General features: G+C 35.7%; 1 protein-coding gene across 6 annotated transcripts in view; it reads right to left on the reverse strand.

The window, feature by feature from the left end:
• The window catches only part of LOC150094190 (uncharacterized), a 106,455-nt gene that overhangs the window by 36,082 nt on the left and 44,900 nt on the right, over window positions 1–25,473 (reverse strand). For all 6 annotated transcript variants that reach the window (XM_090412121.1, XM_090412125.1, XM_090412123.1 and 3 more), the window contains one exon: window positions 14,198–14,290. In XM_090412121.1, the coding sequence (XP_090268247.1) occupies window positions 14,198–14,290 (93 nt within the window). The remainder of the gene's footprint in view (window positions 1–14,197; window positions 14,291–25,473) is intronic.

A 25,473-nucleotide genomic window follows, 5' to 3' on the forward strand; every position in this document is an offset into this window, starting at 1 on the left:
GAATGATGTTCATGTTACAATGAGTGAAATATATAGTAGTTTTAAACAAATTCTAATTTTCTTTACATGTGCTAAAAGGGTTTAGCACATGTAAAGAAAGTGGGTAGAAAAATAGGCTGTTCATCATCATCATCAAGCAGGGTAGTGATCTCACACAGTAATCTCTGGGTGATGAAAGTCATCTCCCATCTGAAGACAAACATCAATGCCAATAATGAGATTCAAACCCACAGCCTGTTGGTTGGGGAGCTGGTACATTAAGTGTCATCCATTTTCACTCCAAACCTATTTGTCCTTCTCATTATATTATTCTCATTTGTCCTTCTCATCCTAAATATATAAATCTGTCATAGCTGTTATTAAACAGCTCTTAACTCCAAAGAATTACTCTCTTTCTCTTCATGTTTTCTCAACAATGTATAGCTCCTTGGAATACTAAGCAAACTGAAATCACCTGCCTTATTATTCTACATTAACCCTTTTCTTCTTGAAAATTCCACATGCTTACCTCCCATGGTAAAGTTCACATGATTGTGCACTTTTCAACTAGGGTTAGAAACAATTCAATGAACACTGCCATCCTTTGATACTATGCAAAAGTTCCATCCCTGTGTTCCCTCCACCTTACTACCTAAGATAAATGTCCTTCAAGAATTCCAGAAAGTCAATTTATGAGATTTAAAAATATGTTAGCACTGTTGAAATTTCATATGATATTTGTTTTGCACTAGCTAAATTTACCTAAAATTTCATGTTATTTTTTTTATTTCTCAGCAAAACTGTTTTTTTAATCTTGTATACAACAAAAGAGGTAAAAAAACTTATTTTTCACAGATGATAATGACTTACATTTTAATGGAATTAAAAAGGAATAAAAATTAATGGAATTATTTCCATTAATTCCTCATAATTAAATATGAAAATAAAGTCAAAATATAAGATTCTAAAAGATATATGCCACTTTGCAATCAATAGACACACTGAAGTGTCAAGTCAGTGAATTAGGGATAGGAGATACTATACAAATTCTGTATCGCAACTCCTGCATTTGCACGCATGAGTGGCCGAAACTGTGGTTATACTTAGCTACCAGTGTTGGTTTCCCCAAGTATTCGTGCTGTGAGAAGTGTAGTGGGAAAGGTACAGGATTTAGATACATTTAAGAGAGGGCAGATCGTAGGTGCCCAACAGATGGGTCACTTGATCTCTAAAATTGTCAAAGAACTTGAACTTTCTCATATGTGAGAAAGACTGAGAAATATGAGAAGGATTACAAAATACGCAGAAAAGGAGTTTTGGGCATAAGTTATTTGCAACCAATGCCCAAAAGGTAATTTATATAACTAATGAGAGATAATTACTGGAAGCAGCATATGATACAAGGACTCAGGGTATGGTCACAGGATCAACAGAGCTATCCATAACTAAGTGCCACATTGCCTCCGATCGCGATCACGCAGCTGTGATGTGGGAGGTTGCAAAACATGGAATTTTCAGACAAGAAGGGATATATGTGTGGAACATACATGGTAGATGATTATGACAACCTTAGAAGAAAACTTGAAGCAGTACCATGACATAAAAAACTGCAGTTAACAGTGCATGGGGTATCTGGAGAAAGCAATATGAGATTATATACCAAAGATCAGTAGGATTAACCAGATAGGAGTTAGATGGATGAGTAGTATAGTTAAGCAGGTGCTACAAAAAACATTGTGGAAGGTATACCAGGAGAAAGCTGGCCAGAATGGCATCATTCAATGTTGGAGTCTTGACAGGTAACAGACTGATTTGGAGGAAAATTGTAAACAGGAAGTTAGTAATGATGTAATTTTTCATATGGTAGTATCACACATCCTGTACACCACTTGAAGGTATATATGATACTACCATATGAAAAATTTCTATCTACAATTTTCTTCCAAATCAGTCTGTTACTTGTCAAGACTCCAACATTATCAGATCTTATATTTCTATTTTCTAAGGCACTTTTTACTGTATCAGTCCACCTATATCTTGGTCTTCTCTGGGTCTTTTTCCTGCCAACCTGACAGAGAACACTTGTTTTGCTAATCTATTCTCTTCCATCTATTCATTCTGTTTAAGTGGCCATACACCTGAGATTAGCTCTGCTAATCTCAGGTGTATGGCCTTAACTAATATCCTCGTTTTTAATATGACATTGATGCCAGCTGTTCATGCACCTAATCTTTTTCAGGACTCTAATATCTGCTGTCTCTAATCTTTGCTCAAGTGTTTTACTTCTGACCCATCTCTCAGATCCATAAGTCAAAATTGGCTTAAATACTGTCTTGTATAGTTAATTTAGTGTTTTGGCTAATTTCTCTCTTATTCCATGTAAATTTATTCAGTTGACTTCCCACTATACCAGCAGCTTTGTTGATTCTGTTGTCTATTTCCATATTTAATATAAGAGATCTGGGGGTGATATAAGGATCTAAAATTTAGGGGACACATAGCCAAAATTGTGAAGACAAGACAAAGGCTTCTGGGAATGATGCGGAGGACACTGACGTGTAGAAGTAGGGAGATTCTTGTTCCGTTGTATAAGGCTTTCATTAGGCCACACATGGAGTATTGTGCCCAGATTTGGTCACCTGGCTTTCAGAAGGATGAAGAGATGTTGGAAAGGGTCCAAAGGTGACTGACTAAGCTAGTTTCTGACTTCTGGAATGTTGAGTATGAGGAAAGATTGAGAAGATGCAACTTGCAGAGTCTAGTGGACAGGAGGAAGAGGGGAGATATGATAGAGACCTACAAGTTATTAAGGGGTTGTTATAGGATCAATGCTGCAGAGGTTCTACAGAAAATAGTGGGAGATAGGGGGAGAACCAGAGGTCATCCCTCGAAACTGTATAAAGAGGGTGTGAGTAGGGGAGTGAGAGGCAGGTTTTTTTCGTGCAGAGTTGTGAATGATTGGAATGCCTTGCCTGAGAATGTGGTGTCTGCAAAGAGATTAAATGTGTTTAAAACATGGTATGATGAGCTGTGTGTGTGATAAAAGGACCTCCCAGATGAGTCTTTGACTCCATGAGGTCTTGGGGTGATAATAATAATAATAATTTGTCTCTGTATTCTCTGAGAGTACAAGCTGACTTATTTGCCAGGAACTTTTGATATGCTTTCTTCTTCTTTTCCTTCACTGCATCTTTTACTTCATGTATCCACCATGGAGTTCTGATTTCTTTTTATCCTTGCAGACAACCTCACCACATGCCACTCTGGCTGAATCAATCAGTGTTTTCTTCAGAGCTTGACAATGAATCTCCAAAGTTTGGTTCCTGTTCTCAAACTCTTTCATTTTTTTTTTCAATTATATTTGTGTATTTTAGTCTACAGTTCACATCTGAGAGCTGCTGAACTTTTATTTGCTTTAAAACTTTCTTCCATGTTCTTCTTTTCGATATGAAATTCGATTTTATCCTGCTCAAGACTAAATGGTGATCACTTCCAATTTCAAATCCTCTGTACACTGTAGTGTCCTGCACCAGAGAGAATACATCACTATCAACAATACCATAGTCAATGAGACTTTTCTTATTCTTTGCCTCTTCTCTCCATGTAAATTTGTGCACATTTTTATGTTGGAACATTGTGTTAGTAATAACCAGTCCATGTCCTGAGCAGAAATCCAACAGGTATTTGCCATTATTATTAGCTTTGCTCTTTTCTCCAAATTTTCCCAAAATACTTTTATATGTCTGACAATCATTTCCTACTCTGCTATTTAGATCCCAATAAGGACCAACTTTTCCTTTTTCATTGTGTCAGTTGCTTTCTCTAAAGCCTCAAAAAATTCCTCCACTTCTGCCTTAGTAGAACCTTCTGTGGGACCATAGGCACAAATAAGTCTCATCGTCCAGTTCCCCATTCTGACATTTGCCCACATCACTCTACTTGAGACTGCCTGCCATTCAAGAAGATTAGCCCTCATATTTAGTGTTGAATACTATGGCTACTGCTTCTTTTCCTTGATTGTCATTGCCTGAATATAACATTTTGTATTTATTGCTCAGAAAGATCTCAACAGTTTTGGTCTTTTTTGTTTCAGTCACCCTATTATGTCGATCTGGTACTTATCTAATTCCTCGGCTAGCTCCATTTCTTTGCCATTCAGGCTTCTTTTGTTGATAGTACCGATCTTGAACTCTGGTGATGTTGAGTTGGGGTGAGTTTTAGGATATGTTCCAGTAGCTGACTTTTCACTGTTTACCCTGGTTCCCTGGCGAAAACAATGGGAACCTTGTTTAACTGGGCAATGACTCAGCCAGCATGAAATTCTGTCATGTTGTACCATCATTTTTTTTTATTTTGGTTTAAGCCAATAAGAATACAATTTGGTAGGCTAAATTCCAAATTGCCCATCCTCGTTCATTCAGTATCCAGGTAGATATCTAACAGGGCACACCACGAGAAGGTGTGGATTGGACATTAGGTCAGAAGACCTGATCAGTTCTCCGCATTCCTTTAAAGGCTATGTGAAGGTCTCCTCCCAGTTATATAGCTCAGACATGGCGATGGAACCATCTTCTTTTCTTTGAATGTGTAAATCCAGAAAAAATCCATTATATAAACATGAACGTTTATATAAAGAAAGTACTGAAGTTCTACTACACAGACCAAATTTAAACTGCAATGACGTTCTTGCTATTCTTAAAGTATGGGAAATTGTCATACAAAACTGTGTAAAATAATCTCTTTATATATGTTTTTTTTTTTCAGTTATATTTTAATTTAATTCTATAACAGACCTGCATGCATCTTGAGATTCCATTGTAATCATGCACCCTAACTGTATGTTATTCCTAGTATTATTTGAATTGCTGTACTGAGGATGTCCCAAGATAATTGGAATGAAATATTTACATATTAAAAATTATCACTGTGGTTAGTACATGTGTATTTTAGTGATGAATTCACCACAGGTTTCAGTGTATAAAAAACATTCTTGAATTCTCTTTTAGATCAATTTTTCCAGTACTTTTACCACCATGCCTAAGATACTGATTGGTCTATAATTTGCTAATGCAATCTTAGAACCTCTCTTATGCAAGGGAATTATTTTGTCCTCTTTCCATTCCCTTGGAACTCTACCAGAGCTGAAACTTAAAGTCTAGTCAGAGGCATTGTGAGTTCTCTTGCAAATTATTACAAAACTCAAGCTAATATACCATATAATCTCAATCCGTATTTACATTGAGATTCTGCAATATCCTAAGAATTCATCCACATCTGCTCCTGATCACATATGTTAAAGAGGTATAACCTTGATAGGATGATATAATCTTGCAACAACTCTTTTTCCAGACAACACCAAATCCATTCAGATGCAAATCAACCTGCTTGTGTAAGTCCGTTTGCCTGTCAAACTCACTTCACACATCCACAAACCCACAAGTTAAAATTGGTTAACTGCTAGTTTAAATTATACCATTATACTGCTAGTTAGTGTTTTGGCTGATTTGTTTCTTCTTTCTTATAAATAATCAAAAAAGGTTTGCTTATTTCCATATTTCATTTGGAATGAATAAATTGAATGAATGCTATAACAAAGGAGGCAGAAAATCAGAAATATGAAAACTATGAAAACAGCAGGAAGCAGAGAATATGAAGCATATCACTATTTTCAATGGCAAAGATAATAGAATACTGCAATATTTTAGCTATTTAGACACAATTTTTAGTGAACATTTTTACTAAAAATGTTCACAAAAAAAAACATTTTTACTAAAATTGTTCACTAAATTAAATCAAATGAAATATGGAAATAAGCAAAAGTGTTAAGTAGGGAAGCCATGTAAAATAAATTTATATGAAAAAAAAATACAAATCAGCCAAAACACTAACTAGCAGTATAACTTAAACTAGCAGTTAGCCAATTTTAACTTATGAGTTTGAGAACTGGGTAAGAAACGAAAGTTTATCGAAAAACTAGTGGCCATGAAATAGTGGCCATTCCCCTAATAAGTTCTACGAAATATTAGGGGAACGAGTAGACGTTATTGATAGCAGAATCATGTTAAAAATGAAGTCACCAGAAAACTTGATATCCTTAGTATTCAAGAATGAGTGATTTCCAATGCTAACAAGGAAGGAAAAATATAACCAGAAGATAAGTATTAAGTTTTGGGGAACCCTAGTATTACCTCTCCTTTTTATATTTTGGCACTGAGCTGTATGGGAAACAGATTTATTTTCAAATGGTAATGCTACTTTTTTAAAATAATATACAAAATTAATTAAAAGAATTTACCATAAAGACAACTATAGAGATTATTACCATGAATAATACTGGTAACATCTTCCTTGCATGGATTAATTTCCATATACAACTTACATACAAAATCTTATCTTACTCTGCATTTAAGTCCCAAAATTTAATGACAGATAAAAGACAGTTCTGATTATAACTTAAACTCTATTATAACTCTATTATATAATAGAGTTCTGATTATTTCTCACACTGACAAAATTTCAAATCAATGCATTTAAGCATAATTTTTAGTGAACATTCCAAATGAAATATGGAATTAAGCAAAACTGTTAAGTTAGAAAGCCAAGTGAATAATTATATGAAAAAAGAGATAAATCAGCCAAAATACTCAACTAGCAGTATAACTTATTTCTAATTATTTATATCATAAAAAAATTAGAAATTCTTCATATCATATTAAATTAGCTAAAGCACAAAATTCTACTTCTTTCCTTCACTTTCTTCATTGAAAAAAACTGTTCATATCAACTACTGTCTGTCAGAGGGCGAGGTTATTAACAGATGTATTACAAGGTAGAAGCAAAAAATATTATCAGTTTTGATTATAATTTATTACATTTTACTTTAAATTTATGGGGAATTTAAGCTAGATATAACGTAGAGTCTGTGGGTAGTTTTACTTCGGGGAATTTGTACTTAAATGTAATATTTTAGTATAGTTTGTTAGTATTCTTTATGCAGTGTTTGAATAAGGGCAGCAGAAGCACTTCAGTTTGTAACAGTTTATCACTGAGTCCTCTACCATTTAAGGACTACATTTTACACAGTATACTATGGGATTTTGTGGTATGAGGTGCTTGTGGCATGTACGCATCCGTCAGGTAGAAACATGGTGGGTGAGAAACCGAGGAGTACATGTCTGCATAGAATGTAGAAAATGGAAAGAACTTTGTGATTTATAAATTAGCATAATGGATCTCAGCAGCATTACACCAGAAATGGGTAAATGCTGACCAGGAGAGATGAGTAGTGTGATGGGAGTGGGGAAATTTTTCAATTCATTTTCAATTCAGATAATGAAACAATAGAACAAAATTATTCTTTTCTTGTAATGGTTGGAAGTCAAGAAATGCCATACTGATAATTATGTTCCTCAGTTAAATCTTTTACTGTTCAACAATGAAGTCACTCATCTCAGAATAACAGTTTCCTACCTCTACAAAAAAACAACAGGATAATCACCTAATTTGACTTCTTTCCTCTTTTGAGAATAACAATTCTCCTTATAGTCTGAGCTTGAAAAATAGAAATTCTTTATTATTTTTATGGCTATTTAGCCTATTTTTGTTTAGGAGTGCCCCTTTTATAACGTCATTGGCTTTTTTACTCAAATTTAGGGCATGGCTGATGTTTTATATAGACAGATATATGCAGAATACATAGGAGGAATAATTCAGAAATTCAGTAATAATTCAGAGAAATTCTTTATGATATAAATTAATTAAAGAATAAAATTCTGTCTTTTTCCTACACTTTCTCCATTGAAGAAAACTGTTCATATCAATTTAAAAAGTCTTTCACTTTTATTTTATTTTTTACCTTATTTTCACACTTATGTACTATGAATGCATTGTATGCTGGTTTGAAATCCAGAGAAACATAACCCAGTTAATAAGCATCTTTTTATAATTTAGTTTGTTTGGTGTTGTAGTACTGCTAAGAATAAGTTATGAATAATGTTTAACATCTAAGCTTGTTCATTAGATTGAATATCCTACACAGAGATGATACTGTATACAAAGCACACAACAGTTCAGTAAGGAAATTGGCCAGACAATTTAACAAGTTAGCCTTCCTCAAACAATGCCATGATAGCAATATTATTCCTGCTTTTCCCACATTTAAAGAAAAGTTACATTCAGGTAAGGCATATCGTATTTACCAACAGGTGAGTTTAGTGCTCCTATAGGAACAAATTGCTGCATAGAACTTACCAAGTTAAACAACACTATAATGCCTATACATGAAGAACTATTTAATGTTTTAAATCTTGAACTGCGGACCATCCTATATCACATATCTGAATTTTTGGCTAAACAAATAATTTGCAAAAGTTAAAAGTGGCACTTGAAGAAATTTGAAATCCTACAACAGCACCAACTGCAACTTTGACGACATTGTGTGGTCATAAATTTATCACGGCATGCTTATAGAAGAAGCTAAGGACACTCTCAGTTATGGTCATAACTTTGAAGTTACGCCTACACAAGTTCCTAAACTAGAAATTACTATGAACAGAGATAACACAAGGTATCTATAATCTTCCCAATCTTCCACCCTCAATAGCCAATAATGTGCATTTAGACATAGCTAGCATCCTAAACAAATCAAAACCATCAAAGTAATATACCACAGAAGGAAAGAGCTGATTTAAAAAAATATATATAAGAATAAAAATATTGTGATTACTAAGATTGATAAGGATAATGCCATATTTATCATTAATCAAGAGGATTACAACAAACTGATGCAGTATCTCCTAGGTGACAGTTCTACTTACCAAATTATTGATGAAGACCGCACTGTCTCAAAAGAATAAAAGTCTGTAATTATTGAAAAAAAGTGACTTCTTGGCCCATATAATCATCAACAAAATAAAGTCCGTTCATGTTAAATGACCTTGTATTTATGGGGTACCTAAATTCCACAAATTAGATTTGTGGAATTTAGGTACCTCCCCCCCTCAATGGCAATGCCACTACTTTAATAAAACATTCTCTGAATTTAAAATCACTAGTTAAAAATTATATCTTTAAAAATTCAGAAATAATGATTAGTAAACATTAAAACTAATGTACCACTAATAGACACTCTTCATTTAATAAAGTCTAAATTCTCCCTTGATATCTTCGAATTATTCAAATTAGCTATGCAGGATAATTTACATGGCAAGGAAAAACCTACAAACAGACTAATGGCATTGCTATGGGTACTTTTCCCCTTTATTTAAATGAGATGACTTATATCACCTGGTGTGATACTAATACCCAACTCAGTGCAGGGCTGAAGTGGTTTGAAAAAGTTCCATGTTTGGTCTCCAGAGTATGGTTTCCAGACTATGTAAAAATTAAATTTAAAAATACATAAAAATTAATAATAATAATAATAATAATTGTCAACCAACACACAGCATCAATGTACTATACACCCACCAAAACTTCCAATTGGTGGGAACCATATAATATGTATGTACGTTCATATATACTGCTTGGAAAGAAGTCAACAGGCACCCCTATGCACAAGGGGCATCATGCCATGCAGAGTTGTGTTTGTAGCCAGTATAAATTGGAGGAATATGATGCTCTCAAGTCAACGCACCTGTGTCTGGTGGTGAAACAGCTGTGAGAAGGGGAACTGATGGAGTTTGAAAGAGGTGTGGTGATAGGATGCTATTTTGCAGGCCTATCTGTGTGGCAAATTGTTGAAAAATTGGGCCATCCTAGGTCAACAATCAGTGATACCATACTGAGATAGAGGTGCAGGGAGACAACTGCAAGTGCTACTTGCAGTGGATGACCCACCACACTCACTGAATGTGAATATAGGGTGCTATGAAGAATAATATATATAAACACTACCATCTGTCAGCCAACACATTGAATGCAGAGTTCAGGGCATCAACTGGAATATAAATCTGCACAAAATCATTCATAACTGAAGCTTGCAACATGGGTTTCCATGGTAGGACCACAATATACAAGCCCCATATCACCCAAACCTATATACAGCATCATTTTCATGTACAGTGGGATGTGGAAGTTTGGAAAGCTGTGTTATGGAGCAACGAATCATGCTACACCCTCTATCGAGCAGATGAATAGGTTTAGAAGTTGTCCAATGAAGTCTCTTACCAGAGTACATAACCCCAACCATGATATTTGGAGGTGGCAGTGTGATGGCATGGTCCTGTTTTTCCCGGTTTGGCCTTGGACCTCTGTTTGTGGTGCCACAAACACTGAATTCCAAGAAGTATCTGAACATTCTGGATAGTACAATACTTCCTACTTTGTGGCATTTCTACGGAACTGACCATTGATTGATAATAACCAGGTTTTTAATTTGTATGCAATTGTTTATTTATACTAGATGTATTTCCTCTACATGTTTCACTGTCTATATTATTATTATTACTTGACACCTTCAGAGGGTTCAAAGAATCATTGAGGGAGGGCACCTGCTCTGCAACTCTGTCTCTCCCAACTGACCGGAACTACACCAACGCCATCTACCACCGACCACCACTAGTATTTCCACAAACAAGCACAAACATTCATGCCCAAGGTGGGATTCGAAGTGGCAGCCTTTTGGCCGGAGAGCAGATATGCTAACCACTCAGCCAACCAGGCCATATGACTAACAGTATCATTGGGAGGTTACTTAACATAAATAAAAATGCAAAAAATTAAAGATTTTCTAACAGCAGTTAATATCTATAGTTGAAAAGACTGGAATGATAGTCTAATCACGAGTATCATTAGGCATGTTGTGCGCAGTCTCTCAATTGTTGTGTAAACTCTGTATGTGATTGCTGGCATTGGACAGGTCTTTAATTTTACACGTTAATGATTTCTACATTCCTTGATTTCTATTTAGTGTGCCTTTTGAGTGAATGACCTCAGAGGACTCCTTGAACAACCTGTCAAAGTAATTCTCTTCTAAGTATGGCATGGAGGATGCTTTCCAATTTACTGTGTGATGTTCTTTCAGGATGTGCACTATGAGCCCACTTTTTTATTCCATTTGTTTAACATTGCCTATATGTTCTATGTTGTGGATTTTGAAACTTATCCCAGTCTCACCTATGTATATCTTCCTATGAGAGCAGAGAATCTTGTATACACCCAGATATTTATAAAATGGAACTTTGTCTTTAGGGGAGAGTAGAAAGCTTTGTAAGATGTTGACTCATTTGAATGCTGTTCTGATGCTGATTGCTTTTAATATTTTGCCTATTTTCCTCAATGCATTGCCAATGTATGGAACAGATACAGTGCCTTTTTCATCAAAAAAAAAAAAAAAGTACTAAAGAAACTTCTATTTTCTGATGAATCATCCTGTGATAACACAGAAAGGCATGGTATCTGTTAAAAACTTGGTTATTATCAATCAAGCAAATCTACTCATAGTGAATCGCAAAAAAAGAACTGACCATTGTCTCTTTCAGCAAGACAATGCACTGTATCATAAGGATGCAGCTGTAACCACATGGTTTGTAGTCATGAATATCACCACACTTGACTGTCCTCCACAGAGCCTTAATCCCAACTTTATTGAATATCTGTGGGATGAAATGGAGTATTGGGTAAGGTCAAAGGACATCCACCCACAAAGTCCAGGATCTCATTACATGCCTATATGAAGAATGGTCCAAAATTCTCATTGATCACTATAGTACACTTGTGGAAAGTATGCCACGTAGGATTGCTGCAGTCATCACATTGAAAGCAGATCCGACATCTTATTAAGGTGGGTTCCATGGCTGTTTGTTACTCACACTATGATGTTTGTTAACTTCTTTCCAAGCTGTGCATGCATATCACTATCAGGAAGATAACAAAATGTACTGAAGGGGATATTGAAAGAGCTTCAAAACAGATGAAAGAATACAATAAAAGGAATCAGAGATAATAAAGATGGCGTGAAACCTGCAGTTATTCTATATGTCTGGAGTAATTATTTTGAAAGAATGGTAAATGAGAAGACATGACAGAACAATGGTAGAAAATATTCAAGAGGAATATGATCAGGCTATTGGAAAGGCAAAAGTGTTTGACCAGAAATGCTCAAATATGTAGTTATAACAATTTTTAGAGTGGCTGTACTGTATAATTTAGAAAGCAGTCAGAATGTCAAATTCCAAATGACTATCTATATGACTAAGTTCCCATCTATAAAAAGAGAAATTTTATTATTTATTTATTTGTATGGAGTTTCCTCCCTTTTTCTCCCCCCGTCCCTATTGGGGCAAGTTGAGCCTCCTCGTGTGGGGATTAAGTATTTATGACTGTAGATCCGTGTGTGTGTTCACGGGGCCGGTTTGCCTGCTTGCAGGATGAAAAAACCGTACTGTCCACGCCCAAGACCAGCTAACTTGGCTATGGCTGAGGAAGATCCTCAAATTCCTCATGTCTTCGACAGAAATCAAACCTAGGACACTCCTTCCCCAGTCATATGGTTGTGAAGCGCACAGCAACTAGGCTAACCGTGCAGAAAAGAGAAATAAAACTGTGAAATTGAAGAAATCCCTACTGAACATTCAGGTGTGATTTACGTGACTATACTAAGGAAGAGGATAATAAAAACTGCCAAAGAGAAACTTGGAGAAGAACAAGCTGGGTTCAAGCCATATAGAAATTGTCAGGATTTTATCTCAGGTGGTATGACCACTTAAACTGAATTGGAAATGAAAGGTTAGCAAAACAGGTATTTGATGCAAGGATGCTAGGAGAAAGATCCCAAAGGAAGACTAAGTTCACTATCAAGTGTCAAGTTATCAACAAAACAAAGCTTTTCTGGAAAGAAAGAAGAAATAGCAGACAACTGCTGCCAACTAATGTGGCCCTAAATCTAAACACTCTTATTGCTTTAATGGTGTGAGTTCTATGATTGATTAGGATGTGGAGTTAAAAACTTTGTATCTCTTGGAGGATAAACCCTACTTGCTCATGTCAAGGATCAACGAACTTGGAAACTAGCCAAAGAAAGGCCAAGAAAAAGAAAAAGACTGATTCTAGATGCTGACTCTGGTCAACATCTAGAATCAAACCAATGACAGTCTTTCTCCAGGTAGCTTATCGCTATGGAAACTAATGTCATTACACAAGACTACACAAGTACCTCATATAAATAACAATAAACATATCACAAAAAATGCAAGGGCAATGTCAGAAAGGCATGTTTATTTCCTAGAGGAATTCCTGTCCACCAGAAGAGGAGGCAGAAATCATAGTCAATGCCTTAGTGTAAGTTGTTTTATGAAATACTATATTTCATAGCAGCAGCCACAATCAATCTCAACTCCACCAACTTGATGTGCAAAGCAAACTGGTTCTCATGAAATAGAACAAGAACCACATTCCTGCATTTCGGTGCATTCCACATACCACTTAAATTCCTGTAAGATAATACTGCTTTAATTTTTCTAAAATATTTTTGAAATATGAAAGACTACACTGGATTGAAACTTTCGAGCAATCAAACATAACTAAAGATCAAGTAATACATATTTAATAGTCAAATAGGTAAAGTGGTACATCTCATCATGCAACTACACAAGTTGTGAAAAGTTGCTGATAATGTATAGAGTTCAAATAAATATTAGTACATTACCTTGACACTGCTATTATCTATAGAGCCTGTCTTATCTATAGTGCAATACAAAGCCAACCCAGTGCTGAGATTCTGGTCCCACATACTGCCAACTACTTTGATACTTCTTTTGCAGTCTCACAAGAAACACAACAGTTTGCTTACCAACACTCATATAATCTCATTTCATCTTCCCTTCTGTGTTCAGCTCAAATGGCGTGTCATCATCATCACTACTCACCTAAAAAACTTAACGATAAGACAGCTAATCCTATCTGCATTGTCTGCTATGTCTGTAAAATTATCTGTTGACCAGCTTGCATGTTTTGCAGGAATGAAAAAACTCAAGTTTATGGGAAGATAAACCTTGCTACTCCTGTATGTGATTGGCTAGGTCACTTTCACTTGAAAAGCACTGATAAATGTTTTTTATGTCCAACACAGGATTGGACCTATTTCTTTCCAAATGAAGGGCAACATCCATATCAAATGAGCTGTGGAGGCTTTCCTCTCACATAATACCTAGATAATTTTATCTATTCTGAAAAAATAATGCCAAAATATATTTCAGTGAAAAAGAAACTTTCAACTTACCTTGACTGTTCTTTCCTCAATAAGATTTGTACATTCCTTTTTGACTGCTAGGAACTTTTCCATTAACAACTGCTTATCCATTTCTAATTTTTGTATGTGACTATAATTAAGGATTTTTTTGAAATTTTCTTAAAAACTGAATTCATCCCTCTTAGTGATATGATGTACAGCATTCCAAAATGAAAACTATTATTAATATTACCATTATCAAAACTCCAAAGAGTCAAAAGATTCATCATAGAAAGTCATCTTTATCAGCAACTTGTTTCTGCACTCAACACACTCTCAGATAACACTTATTACTCCTCAAGAAAAGACCTGCTCCTCCCATTTTCAAAATTTCAAGCTCCTATGTCCTTAAGAAATAAAAATTTGATTATTACCGAAGTAGATAAAGGTAAGGCAGTTTTTGTTGTTCAAGATAAAAGAGAATACCGCAGAAATATTTTATTAATGCTTCGAGACTATTATACTTATAGGCCTCTCTCTTCCAATCCTTTCTATTTATTTATATTAAAAACACTTTAACTTTAAAAACAACATTTGTGATCATCTAGATCTTTCTGGTGTTATGATCAGTTTAGATATTGTACCTTTTTAATGACATTCCTTTATAAGATATCACAGAATTATTCCAACAAGAATTTCCATCTAAAATACTGTGAAACTTTTTGACTTTGTTATTCAACTGTTTATTTCACTTTTCAAAACAAATATTACCATATTGAAGAGATAGTTACAGGAAGTCCTATTTCTCCAACTATTGCCAACTTTTTTATGGAAGCATTTTGAAAGATGTCTCCTCAACAATATTTCGACAAGACCTAAACACTGGTATAGATATATTAGACATTTTCGCAATTTGAAATGGTTCTTCTTCAGACAAAGGAATTTTTATCCAAAATAAATGCAGTTTGCAACCCAACTCAACATCTCCAGAGTTAAAGATCGGTGCTATCAACAAAAGAAGCCTGAATGGCAAAGAAATGGAGCTAGCTGAGGAATTAGATAAGTACCAGATCAACATAATAGGGGTGACTGAAACAAAAAAGACAAACTAGTGAGATCTTTCTGAGCAATAAATACAAAATGTTATATTCAGGCAATGAAAATCAAGGAAAAGAAGGAGTAGCCATAGTATTCAACACTAAATACGAGGCTAATCTTCTTGAATGGCAGGCAGTCTCGAGTAGAGTGGGCTAACATCAGAATGGTAAATTGGAAAATGAGACTTATTTGTGCCTATGGTCCCACAGAAAGCTCTACTAAGGTAGAATTGGAAGAATTTTTTGAGGCTTTAGAAAACACAACTGACACAATGAAAAAGGAAAAGTTGGTCCTTGTTGGGGATCTAAATAGTAGAGTAAGAAATGATTGTCATACATAAAAAAATATTTTGGGAAAATTTGGAGAAAAGAGCAAAGCCAATAATAATGGCAAATATCTGTTGGATTTCTGCTCAGGACATGGACTGGTTATTACTAACACCATGTTCCAACATAAAAATGTGCACAAATTCACATGGAGAGAGGAGGCAAGGAATAAGAAAAGTCTCATTGACTATGTTATTGTTGATAGTGATGTTTTCTCCCTGGTGCAGGACACCAGAGTGTACAGAGGATTTGAAATTGGACGTGATCACTATTTAGTCTTGAGCAGAATAAAATTGAATTTCATATTGAAAAGAATAACATGTAAGAAAGTTTTAAAGTGAATAAAAGTTGAGCAGCTCTCAGATGTAAACTGCAGACTAAAATACACAAAGATTATTGAAGAAAAAATGAAAGAGTTTGAGAACAGGAACCAAACATTGGAGATTCAGTGGCAAGCCTTGAAGAAAATCCTGATTGATTCAGCTAGAGAGGCATGTGGTGAGGTTGTCTGCAAGGATAGAAAAGTTAGAACTCCATTGTGGACACAGGAAGTTAAAGAGACAGTGAAGGAAAAGAAGAAAGCACATCAAAAGTTCCTGGCAAATAAGTCAGTTTGTGCTCTTAGAAAATACAGAGACAAAAGTAATAAAACTACACACTGTGTAAAACTAGCTAAACAAAACTCATAGGAGGACTTTGGCAAGAACATAGAAAATAAATATCAAGAAGGTTGCAAAATATTCTGGAAATTGTTGAAGAAGTTTAGAAATGGAGGAAAAAGTGCTGTAAAAGGAGTTAAAGATGATAAAGGTGACATCAAAACAGGAGAAAAATATATCCTTGAAGTATGGAGTAATTACTTCGCAAAATTGCTAAATGAAACAAGCAGTGATAGCACAGTGGTAAAAAAACACTCAACAGGCATACAGTCAAGAATTCATATCCATACTTGAAGTAGAAAAAGCCATCAAAGGCTTGAAATGTGGAAAGGCAGCAAGCATAGATGATATTAGACCAGAAATGCTGACGTATGGTGGTATAAAGGTCTTACAGTGGCTGCACTGCATAGTTCAGAATGCCTGGACAGAGGGACGAATTCCCGATGATTGGAGTAGAGCTCTCATAGTACCCATATATAAAAAGTGAAATAAAACTGAATGTGAGAATTACAGAGGCATTTTCCTACTGAATGTTCCTGGCAAGATCTATGCAAGTATACTTGAGAACAAGCTGGATTCAGGCTAAATAGAGGCTGTCAGGATCAGATCTTCACTTTACGACAAATAGTTGAGAAAGCATAGGAATATAACAAAGATCTGTATTTAAGTTTTGACGATCTGGAAAAGGCATATGACAAGGTGCTAAGAGAGAAGCTATTCAATATGTTACAGTTATATGGCGTCAAGTGGGCATTATATCAAGCAATACTTTGCTTGATATAATGCCCCATTGACACCATTTAAGTCAGCAGTTACAACTGAAGGAAGTACAGGAAGATGGTTTAATGTTAAATCTGGTGTGAGACAAGGATGTACATTATCCCCTCTGTTATTCATTATCTATATGGATCACATTATGAAGGAAAGTGGTATTAAACATGATATCAGAATCGGAGATGTTAATGTCAGCTCTTTGCTTTATGCGGATGATGTTATACTTCTAAATAAATCCGCTACAAGTTTGCAAGATTCCCTGACTAAATTGAATAACTGTTGTAATAGATATGGTATGAAGGTCAGCATTAAAAGACAAAGACAATGAAAATAGGTAGAATTGTTGAAAATGCAACTGTGTTGTGAGTGGGGAACCGTTGGAACAAGTAAAACATTTTAGCTACTTTGGCACGATTTTTAGTGAAGATGGTAAATTAAATATGGAAATAGACAACAGAATCAACAAAGCTGATATGGTAGGAAGTCAACTGAATAAATTCATATTCAGTTTCTCTCTTATTCAGAATAAGAGAGAAATTAGTCGGAACACTAAATTAGCTGTATATACAAGACAGTGTTCAAACCAGTTTTAACTTATGGATCTGAGAGCTGGGTCAGAAATAAAACACTTGACCAAAGACTAGAAACTGGATATGAGGATCCTGAGAAAGATTAGAGACATGAACAGATGGCATCAATGGCAATATCATATTAAAAATGAGGATATTAGGAAAGAACTTGACATTGTCAGCATCCAGGAATGCATTAGCAGAGCTAATCTCAGGTGGTATGGTCACTTAAACAGAATGGGCGAGGAAAGATTAGCAAAACAAGTGTTCTCTGCCAGGTTGGCAGAAAAACGACCCAGAGGAAGACCAAGATATAGGTAGATTGATACGGTACAAAGTGCCTTAGACGATAGAAATATAAGATCTGATAATGTTGTAGTCTTGACAAGTAACAGACTGATTTGGAGGAAAATTGGTAATGATGTAAATTTTTCATGTAGTACTATCATATCCTGTACATCCCTTGAGGGTTCATGTCAGGAATTTGATGATGATGATGTTGATAATTTTTTTTTTATTATTGCACAAGTGTCTTCATGGAGTCCTATGACTCATCATTGGAAACCCAAACTATCAACACAATATCCATCATACCTCTCTTTGAAACCATTAACAGACAAAGCACTCACAACTGACTCAAACACCCATAAAAAAAAATCTAGTCCTCATGCTTTTGCTAAACCCACTCTTATCCAACTTTCCAGATATAGCCGTATTAAGGCTTTATAAAGAGGAATGATAACTATCTTATCTCTGCTTCTTAGTGTGTTCTTCAATAACCAAGTAATCCTGTGAGCTACTCTGACTACTTTATCAATATGCCCTTTAAACTTCAACTCTCTATCTACTGCTACCTCCAAATCTCTGACTTCAACAATTTTCTGGAGTACAGTTCCCTCAGTGTGACAACTTGTAGTCTTTCTATCCAAAATGCATAACTTTATACTTTCTCACATTAAACTGACATCCATTATGTTCTGCCAATACTATCAGCCTACACAGCTTGTGCATCATCAACAAACAACTTAATATCTCCCTTCAAATTATTTCCTATAACATTTTTGTTATAAAGAATTACTAAAAGGCTGTATACAAGATGGTTTACATGCAAATATGTGAACCATCATTAATGAGCCATGTGAGAATGGCAAATATAAGGGAGAGAGAAAATAGGTGTGAACAGAAATGCTTTATTATTGACAAATGAATTATTAATAATTTACATCTGTGATATTATATGTGTGTGTCCTATAAGTTTCTGGGTGGAGCGAATAACATATTCCATCAACTCCTGACATACATATTTGCAAAATATAAATAACTAACCAATAATAAACAGTAGTTGTACACAGCAAATAACTCAAGGGGAGGACTAATCCATTAAATAATAATGTCGATCAGGTAATTCAACTAAGAGTGATAGGAATACATGTGGGTTGATGGAGCTGCAAATCATCTTGAACAATTTGTTGTGCTTGTCATGTGTATTTATTTCCATGTTATATTTATATTTCCCTTCATTTTCTAAAAATTTTCTTATATTCAGTGATGATCATTGTACACTTTTTTACATAGTAATATATACATAAATAATTTCCAATTGTAAAAACAGTCGTAATTTTAAATTTTAAATTTATGCACTTACTGGATTTGGATAGTTGTGTTACTTTCAGAAATTTTATTCCGATGTAAAATTATTAAGTGCTGTGTTTTGTAAAGACATTCTCATAACGCTAATGGAGATGACACGTCAGCCATTATACCTAACTTCTTACTTGCCAATTTCAGGGCGTATGCATGCTTGCCGAAGAATTTGATGGGTGATTGACAGCCGACAGAGAGAGCATTCAGTATCGAGGTAACGGAAACAACAAGAGAGAGTTCGGTATCGAAGTAACGGGGAAAAACAAGGGAGAGTTAATAGAAGTTTAAGAATGCAGACGGAGGAATTCTGTTCTTACGAAGTTTATTTAGTTGTATGTGACAATGGGAGGAATATTAATAGAAGAATTCCGAAAAAGGAATCGTAGAACTGTGAGCCTTTCAAGTGGAGGAGTTAAGACTGTAAATAAGTAATATTATTAAAAATAACACGTAAGTCCACAGTAATAACTTTAATTAATAAATAAGGTAGATATTTCGTACTAAAAATAATAGTACATCTTCAGTGTTACAAACAGATAGGAATAGAATACAAGTAATGAATATTCAGTGGATCACCTATTAAAATACAATGTTGTTGCGAGCTAGGAAATGAAAGAAATTAATAAACAATTAATATTTAAGATAATTAGTTTTTTAATGATTACATAAAATAAAAGTCTCCCAGATCTTTGAGAGAGAAAGACAGTCATTTCTATTTAAATTCGGTCGGTGTAAGATAGTTTCACAACTTTCTTTGAATAAGCGTTCATATTTGAATCTGCATCTATGGAGGAGAACAGCTTTATCCCACTGGACACTATGAATACAGTCAATACTGTGCTGCACCAGACCAGACTTCAGAGGTTTGTTATAATCAATATAATATTGGTGTTCTTTAATTCTTTTTTCCACAGAACGGCCAGTTTGTCCAAAATAAGAAACATCACATTCACAAGGAATTTTGTAAACGCCAGCCAAAGACAGAGATGACAGTTTATCTTTTGTAGAAGGCAATAAGGAAGAAATTTTGTTGATAGGAATATAAGTGGGAATCAATTGGTACTTTTTTAAAATTCTACCTATAGGTTCTGAGATTCCTGGAATATAGGGGATTGAAACTCTGCAAACTGTTGAAGAAACCTTAGGTATTGGAACATAAGATTCAATTATCTGTTGGATTTGATTAGGGTGGTAATTATTAGATACCATTAACTTTTTAATGATGGAAAGTTCTTGTTGTAAGATTTCTGGAGAAGAGCAAACTTTATGTGCCCTATTAATTACAGATCAGCTATTTGGCCATGTGGCCAAACAGCGAACACATCATCAAAGTAGCGAAGCCATATGGTAGGTTTTTGTGGGGCTGAGTTTAAGGCTTTGTCTTCAAAAGTCTCCATAAAGAAGTTGGCCAAGGGTGGGAAAGTGGTGAACCCATGGCTGTCCCCTCTATCTGTTTGTAGAATTTTTCCTGCCAAACGAAATAGCCTGAGTTCATTGTGAACTGAAATAGGGCTGAGATATCGGGAAGAAATTTAGCTTGGATTAGCTCTAAGGTTTCTTTGAGGGAGACATTTGTGAATAAGGAGGAGACGTCAAAGCTGACCATTATGTCATTATGCTGGAGTGTAAGGTTTTTCTATACCGGCTTTGAAGTGGGCTGAGTTTTTTTATGTGTGATGGTGTGTTGCCAGTATAGTGTGAGAGCACTTTGGCTAAATGCTTAGCTAGTTTGTAAGGGAGAATCAATGCTATCCACTATGGGACGTAATGGCACATTTTCTTCGTGTATTTTTGGGAGCCCATATATACCGGGGGGTCTAGAGTTATATGGTTTTAGTCTGTTGGTAATCTCCACAGGCCAAGAAGTGACCTTCTTAAGGAGCCTATGGAGTTTTCTAATTTGTGAGTTGGTGGGATTGTATTCAATGGGGAGGTAAGTAGCTCGATCTAATAGTAAAGCCTTAAGCTTACCTGTGTAGTCATTATGATTGAGTACCACAGTGGCGTTCCCCTTATTCGCTTTGGTGATAACTATTTCTTTGTTTTTCTTCAATTCTTGTAGTGACTTGTATTCACTAATGGATATGTTGGTTTTTGGTGGTTTTGCTTTTGTGAGAACACAGGCCACATCCAATCTAATATCGTTGGCAATGTGGTTTGGAAGGTGGCGAATCCCGCGTTCAATCTGGATCATTAATTCCTCGGCCGGTAATTTTCTAGGAGCAATGCCGAAGTTGTGACCACGTGACAGAGCGTTGAGTGCTTCAGGCTTCAAAATAACTGAAGAATGGTTAACTACAGTGTTGGTTTATAGTTTAGGTTTGGATGTCCAGTTCTTTTTTAATTTATCAAACTTGTTGATATGTCGACTCTGTATTCGTTCGAATTCTTTATTTGCCCCAGTACACGAGATGTCATGTAGAACTGACCAAAGCTCATGATTAAGCGTAGTCGAAAGCTCATTCTCTAGCACTAAAATAGCTCTGTTTATGTCGGCTAGGGAGCCGTGTGTAGCGGTAATTTGCTCTCGAAGTAAAGCCTGGCTCACCCGGTTGTAGATACAGAGAGCTTTCTGTGAACTGAAATGGTGCTTAAATTTTACACAATTTGGGATGACTTGATTAGCTTGGCAGCATTTTAGGAAGGTCAGACGATTCAGTTGTCTGGATAACTTCAGCTACAGTTTTCCATAATGGCAGGCCTTGCGTGCGAAGGAATCTCCGTGGATGATCGTAATTCTTGTAGAAAGGCTTATACACTGGTTAAACATGATAACTAATTAAGGAAAACGGTAGCTTCCTCGCTTTGTTTCTCATTTGCTGTTATGTAGTACTTGCCTGCACTTGTCTTTATTTTAAGTTCCCAAGAAGATGGCAACGTGATGTTGCCGAAATATTGGAAAGTATATATTAAAGTTGATTTAATTTATATTTCTAGTGTACGCTGTCAATTCCTTAATTATTAGTTATCATGTTTAACCAGCATTATCATGTTAGACAACCAACACCCTAGAATCAAGTTCACCCTGGAAAAAGAGAAAAACAATAACCTCCCCTTCCTAGACATACTAGTCTCCCGTCAACCTGATGGAACTTTGGTTTTCTCAGTTTATAGAAAATTCACCCATACAGGCAGATACATTCACCAACAATCCCATCACTCCCCCCTCACAACAATATGGAGTTATTAAGACACTATTCAACAGGGCAAAACTAATCTGTTCAAATGATCAAGCCCTTACCACTGAACTAAATCACATCTTTGACACTTTCTCAGCTAATGGCTACCCCCCCCCAAAAATTAAAAAAATACTTAAACCAGTTATCCACAATCCACCTTCCTCCCCCTTCACAAAAAAAAGATTACTCTAAATCCATCACCATTCCCTACATCCGAGGCACCTTGGAAAAAATCAACAAAATCCTAAAAAAACATGACTTGACCCCTTGTTACAGACAGTATAGAAAATTGGCATCCCTTATCTGCTTCACTAAAGACCAACCACTTCCCCTAGACCTACCTGGTGTATACCAGGTCCCTTTCAGCTGTAAATTGTCCTACTTTGGCCAAGGACAGCAAATATCAGAATCACAGAACACAAGGACTACATCTGATTTCACCAGTACAGCCACTCTGGGCTTGCAGACCACGTTCTGAATACTAGCCACAGAATAAGATGGAAGAAAGCCACAGTAATACACCGCAGCAAGTTCAAGTATGAAAGACTATTCATGGAATCAGCCTCGGCCCTTAGGAACATGCTAAACCTCAACAAATTTGGATGCATGAAACTGCCCCAAATTTGTCAGCCCAAAGGCCAAGAACTACCAATATAGCCCGCCAGGGGCACCATCAGGACTTTAGGAAAATGTTAGCTTCCTAGCTTCAGTCTCATTTGCTGTTATGTAGTACTTGCCTGCACTTGTCTTTATTTTAAGTTCCCAAGAAGATGGCAATGTGACGTTGCCGAAATATCGGAAAGTATATATTAAAGTTGATTTAATTTATATTTCTAGTGTACGCTGTCAATTCCTTAATTATTAGTTATCATGTTTAACCAGCATTATCATGTTAGACAACCAACACCCTAGAATCAAGTTCACCCTGGAAAAAGAGAAAAACAATAACCTCCCCTTCCTAGACACACTAGTCTCCCGTCAACCTGATGGAACCTTGGTTTTCTCAGTTTATAGAAAACTCACCCATACAGGCAGATACATTCACCAACAATCCCATCACTCCCCCCCTCACAACAATATGGAGTTATTAAGACACTATTCAACAGGGCAAAACTAATCTGTTCAAATGATCAAGCCCTTACCACTGAACTAAATCACATCTTTGACACTTTCTCAGCCAATGGCTACCCCCCCCCCCAAAAAAAAATTAAAAAAATACACTTATCCACAATCCTCCTCCCTCCCACAAAAAAAGATTACTCTAAATCCATCACCATTCCCTACGTCCGAGGCACCTTGGAAAAAATCAACAAAATCCTAAAAAAACATGACTTGACCCCTTGTTACAGACCGTATAGAAAATTGGCATCCCTTATCTGCTCCACTAAAGACCAACCACTTCCCCTAGACCTACCTGGTATATACCAGGTCCCTTTCAGCTGTAAATTGTCCTACTTTGGCCAAGGACAGCAAATATCAGAATCACAGAACAACAAGGACTACATCTGATTTCACCAGTACAGCCACTCTGGGCTTGCAGACCACGCTCTGGATACTCGCCACAGAATAAGGTGGAAGAAAGCCACAGTAATACACCGCAGCAAGTTCAAATATGAAAGACTATTCATGGAATCAGCCTCAGCCCTTAGGAACATGCCAAACCTCAACAAATTTGGATGCATAAGACTGCCCCAAATTTGGGAAACATTTATCAGAAGAACTTCAGCCCAAAGGCCAAGAACTACCAATATAGCCCGGCAGGGGGCACCATCATGACTTTAGGAAAACAGTAGCTTCCTCGCTTTGTTTCTTATTTGCTGTTATGTAGTACTTGCATGCACTTGTCTTTATTTTAAGTTCCCAAGAAGATGGCAATGTGACGTTGCCGAAATATCGGAAAGTATATATTAAAGTTGATTTAATTTATATTTCTAGTGTACGCTGTCAATTCCTTAATTATTTGTTATCAAAACAATGTGAGAATTACAGAGGTATTTATCTACTGAGTATTTCTGGTAAGATTTATGCAAGTTTACTTGAGAAACAGTTGAGAAGAATTGTAGAAGGGAATCCTGGTGAAGATCGAGCTGGATTCAGGCCAAATAGAGGCTGTTGGGATCAGATTTTCACTTTATGACAAATAGTTGAGAAATCATGCAAATATAACAAAGATCCTGTATTTAAGTTTTGTAGATCTGGAAAAGGCATATGACAAGATGCGAGGAGAGAAGCTATTCAAAACACTAAGTTGTATGGTGTCAATTGGGCATTATATCAATCAATACTTAGTCTTTATTTGAGTTGTAAGTCAGCAGTTAGAATTTGAAGGAAGTACAGGAAGGTGGTTTAATATTAAATCTGGTGTCAGACAAGAATGTATTTTATCTCCTCTGTCATTCATTATCTATATGGATTATATTATAAAGGAAAGTGGTATTAAAACTGATGTCAAAATTGGATATGTTAATTTTAGCTCTTTGTTTTATGCAGATTATGTTACACTTCTAAATAAATCTGCTACAAGTCTGCAAGATTCCCTGATTAAATTGAAGAAACTGTTGTAATAGATATGGCATGAAGGTCAGCAATAAAAAGACAATGAAAATAGGCAGAAGCACTGAAAATATCAACTGCATTGTGAATGGAGAACCTATAGAACAAGTAAAACATTTCAGATACTTAGGCACAATTTTTAATGAAGATGGTAAATTAAATATGGAAATAGATAACAGAATCAACAAAGCTGGTATGGTTGGAAGTCAACTGAATAAATTTATATGGAATAAGAGAGAAATTAGTCAAAACACTAAATTAGCTGTATACAAGACAGTGTTCAAACCAGTTTTAACTTATGGATCTGAGACTGAAGATAAGAGAGTCCTGAGAAAGGTTAGGGCCGTGAACAGATGGCATCAATGGCAATATAATATTAAAAATGAGAATATTAGGAAAGAACTTGACATTGTTAGCATCCAGGAGTAAGTTAGCAGAGATAATCTCAGGTGGTATGGTCATTTAAACAGAATGAAAGAGGAAAGATTAGCAAAACAAGTGTTCTCTGCCAGGTTGGCAGGAAGA

The sequence above is a fragment of the Typopeltis vanoorti genome, chromosome 22 (genome assembly GCF_054136105.1).
Source record: "Typopeltis vanoorti isolate ZY-2024b chromosome 22, IOZ_Tvanoo_1.0, whole genome shotgun sequence".
NCBI classification, from domain to species: Eukaryota; Metazoa; Arthropoda; class Arachnida; order Uropygi; family Thelyphonidae; genus Typopeltis; species Typopeltis vanoorti.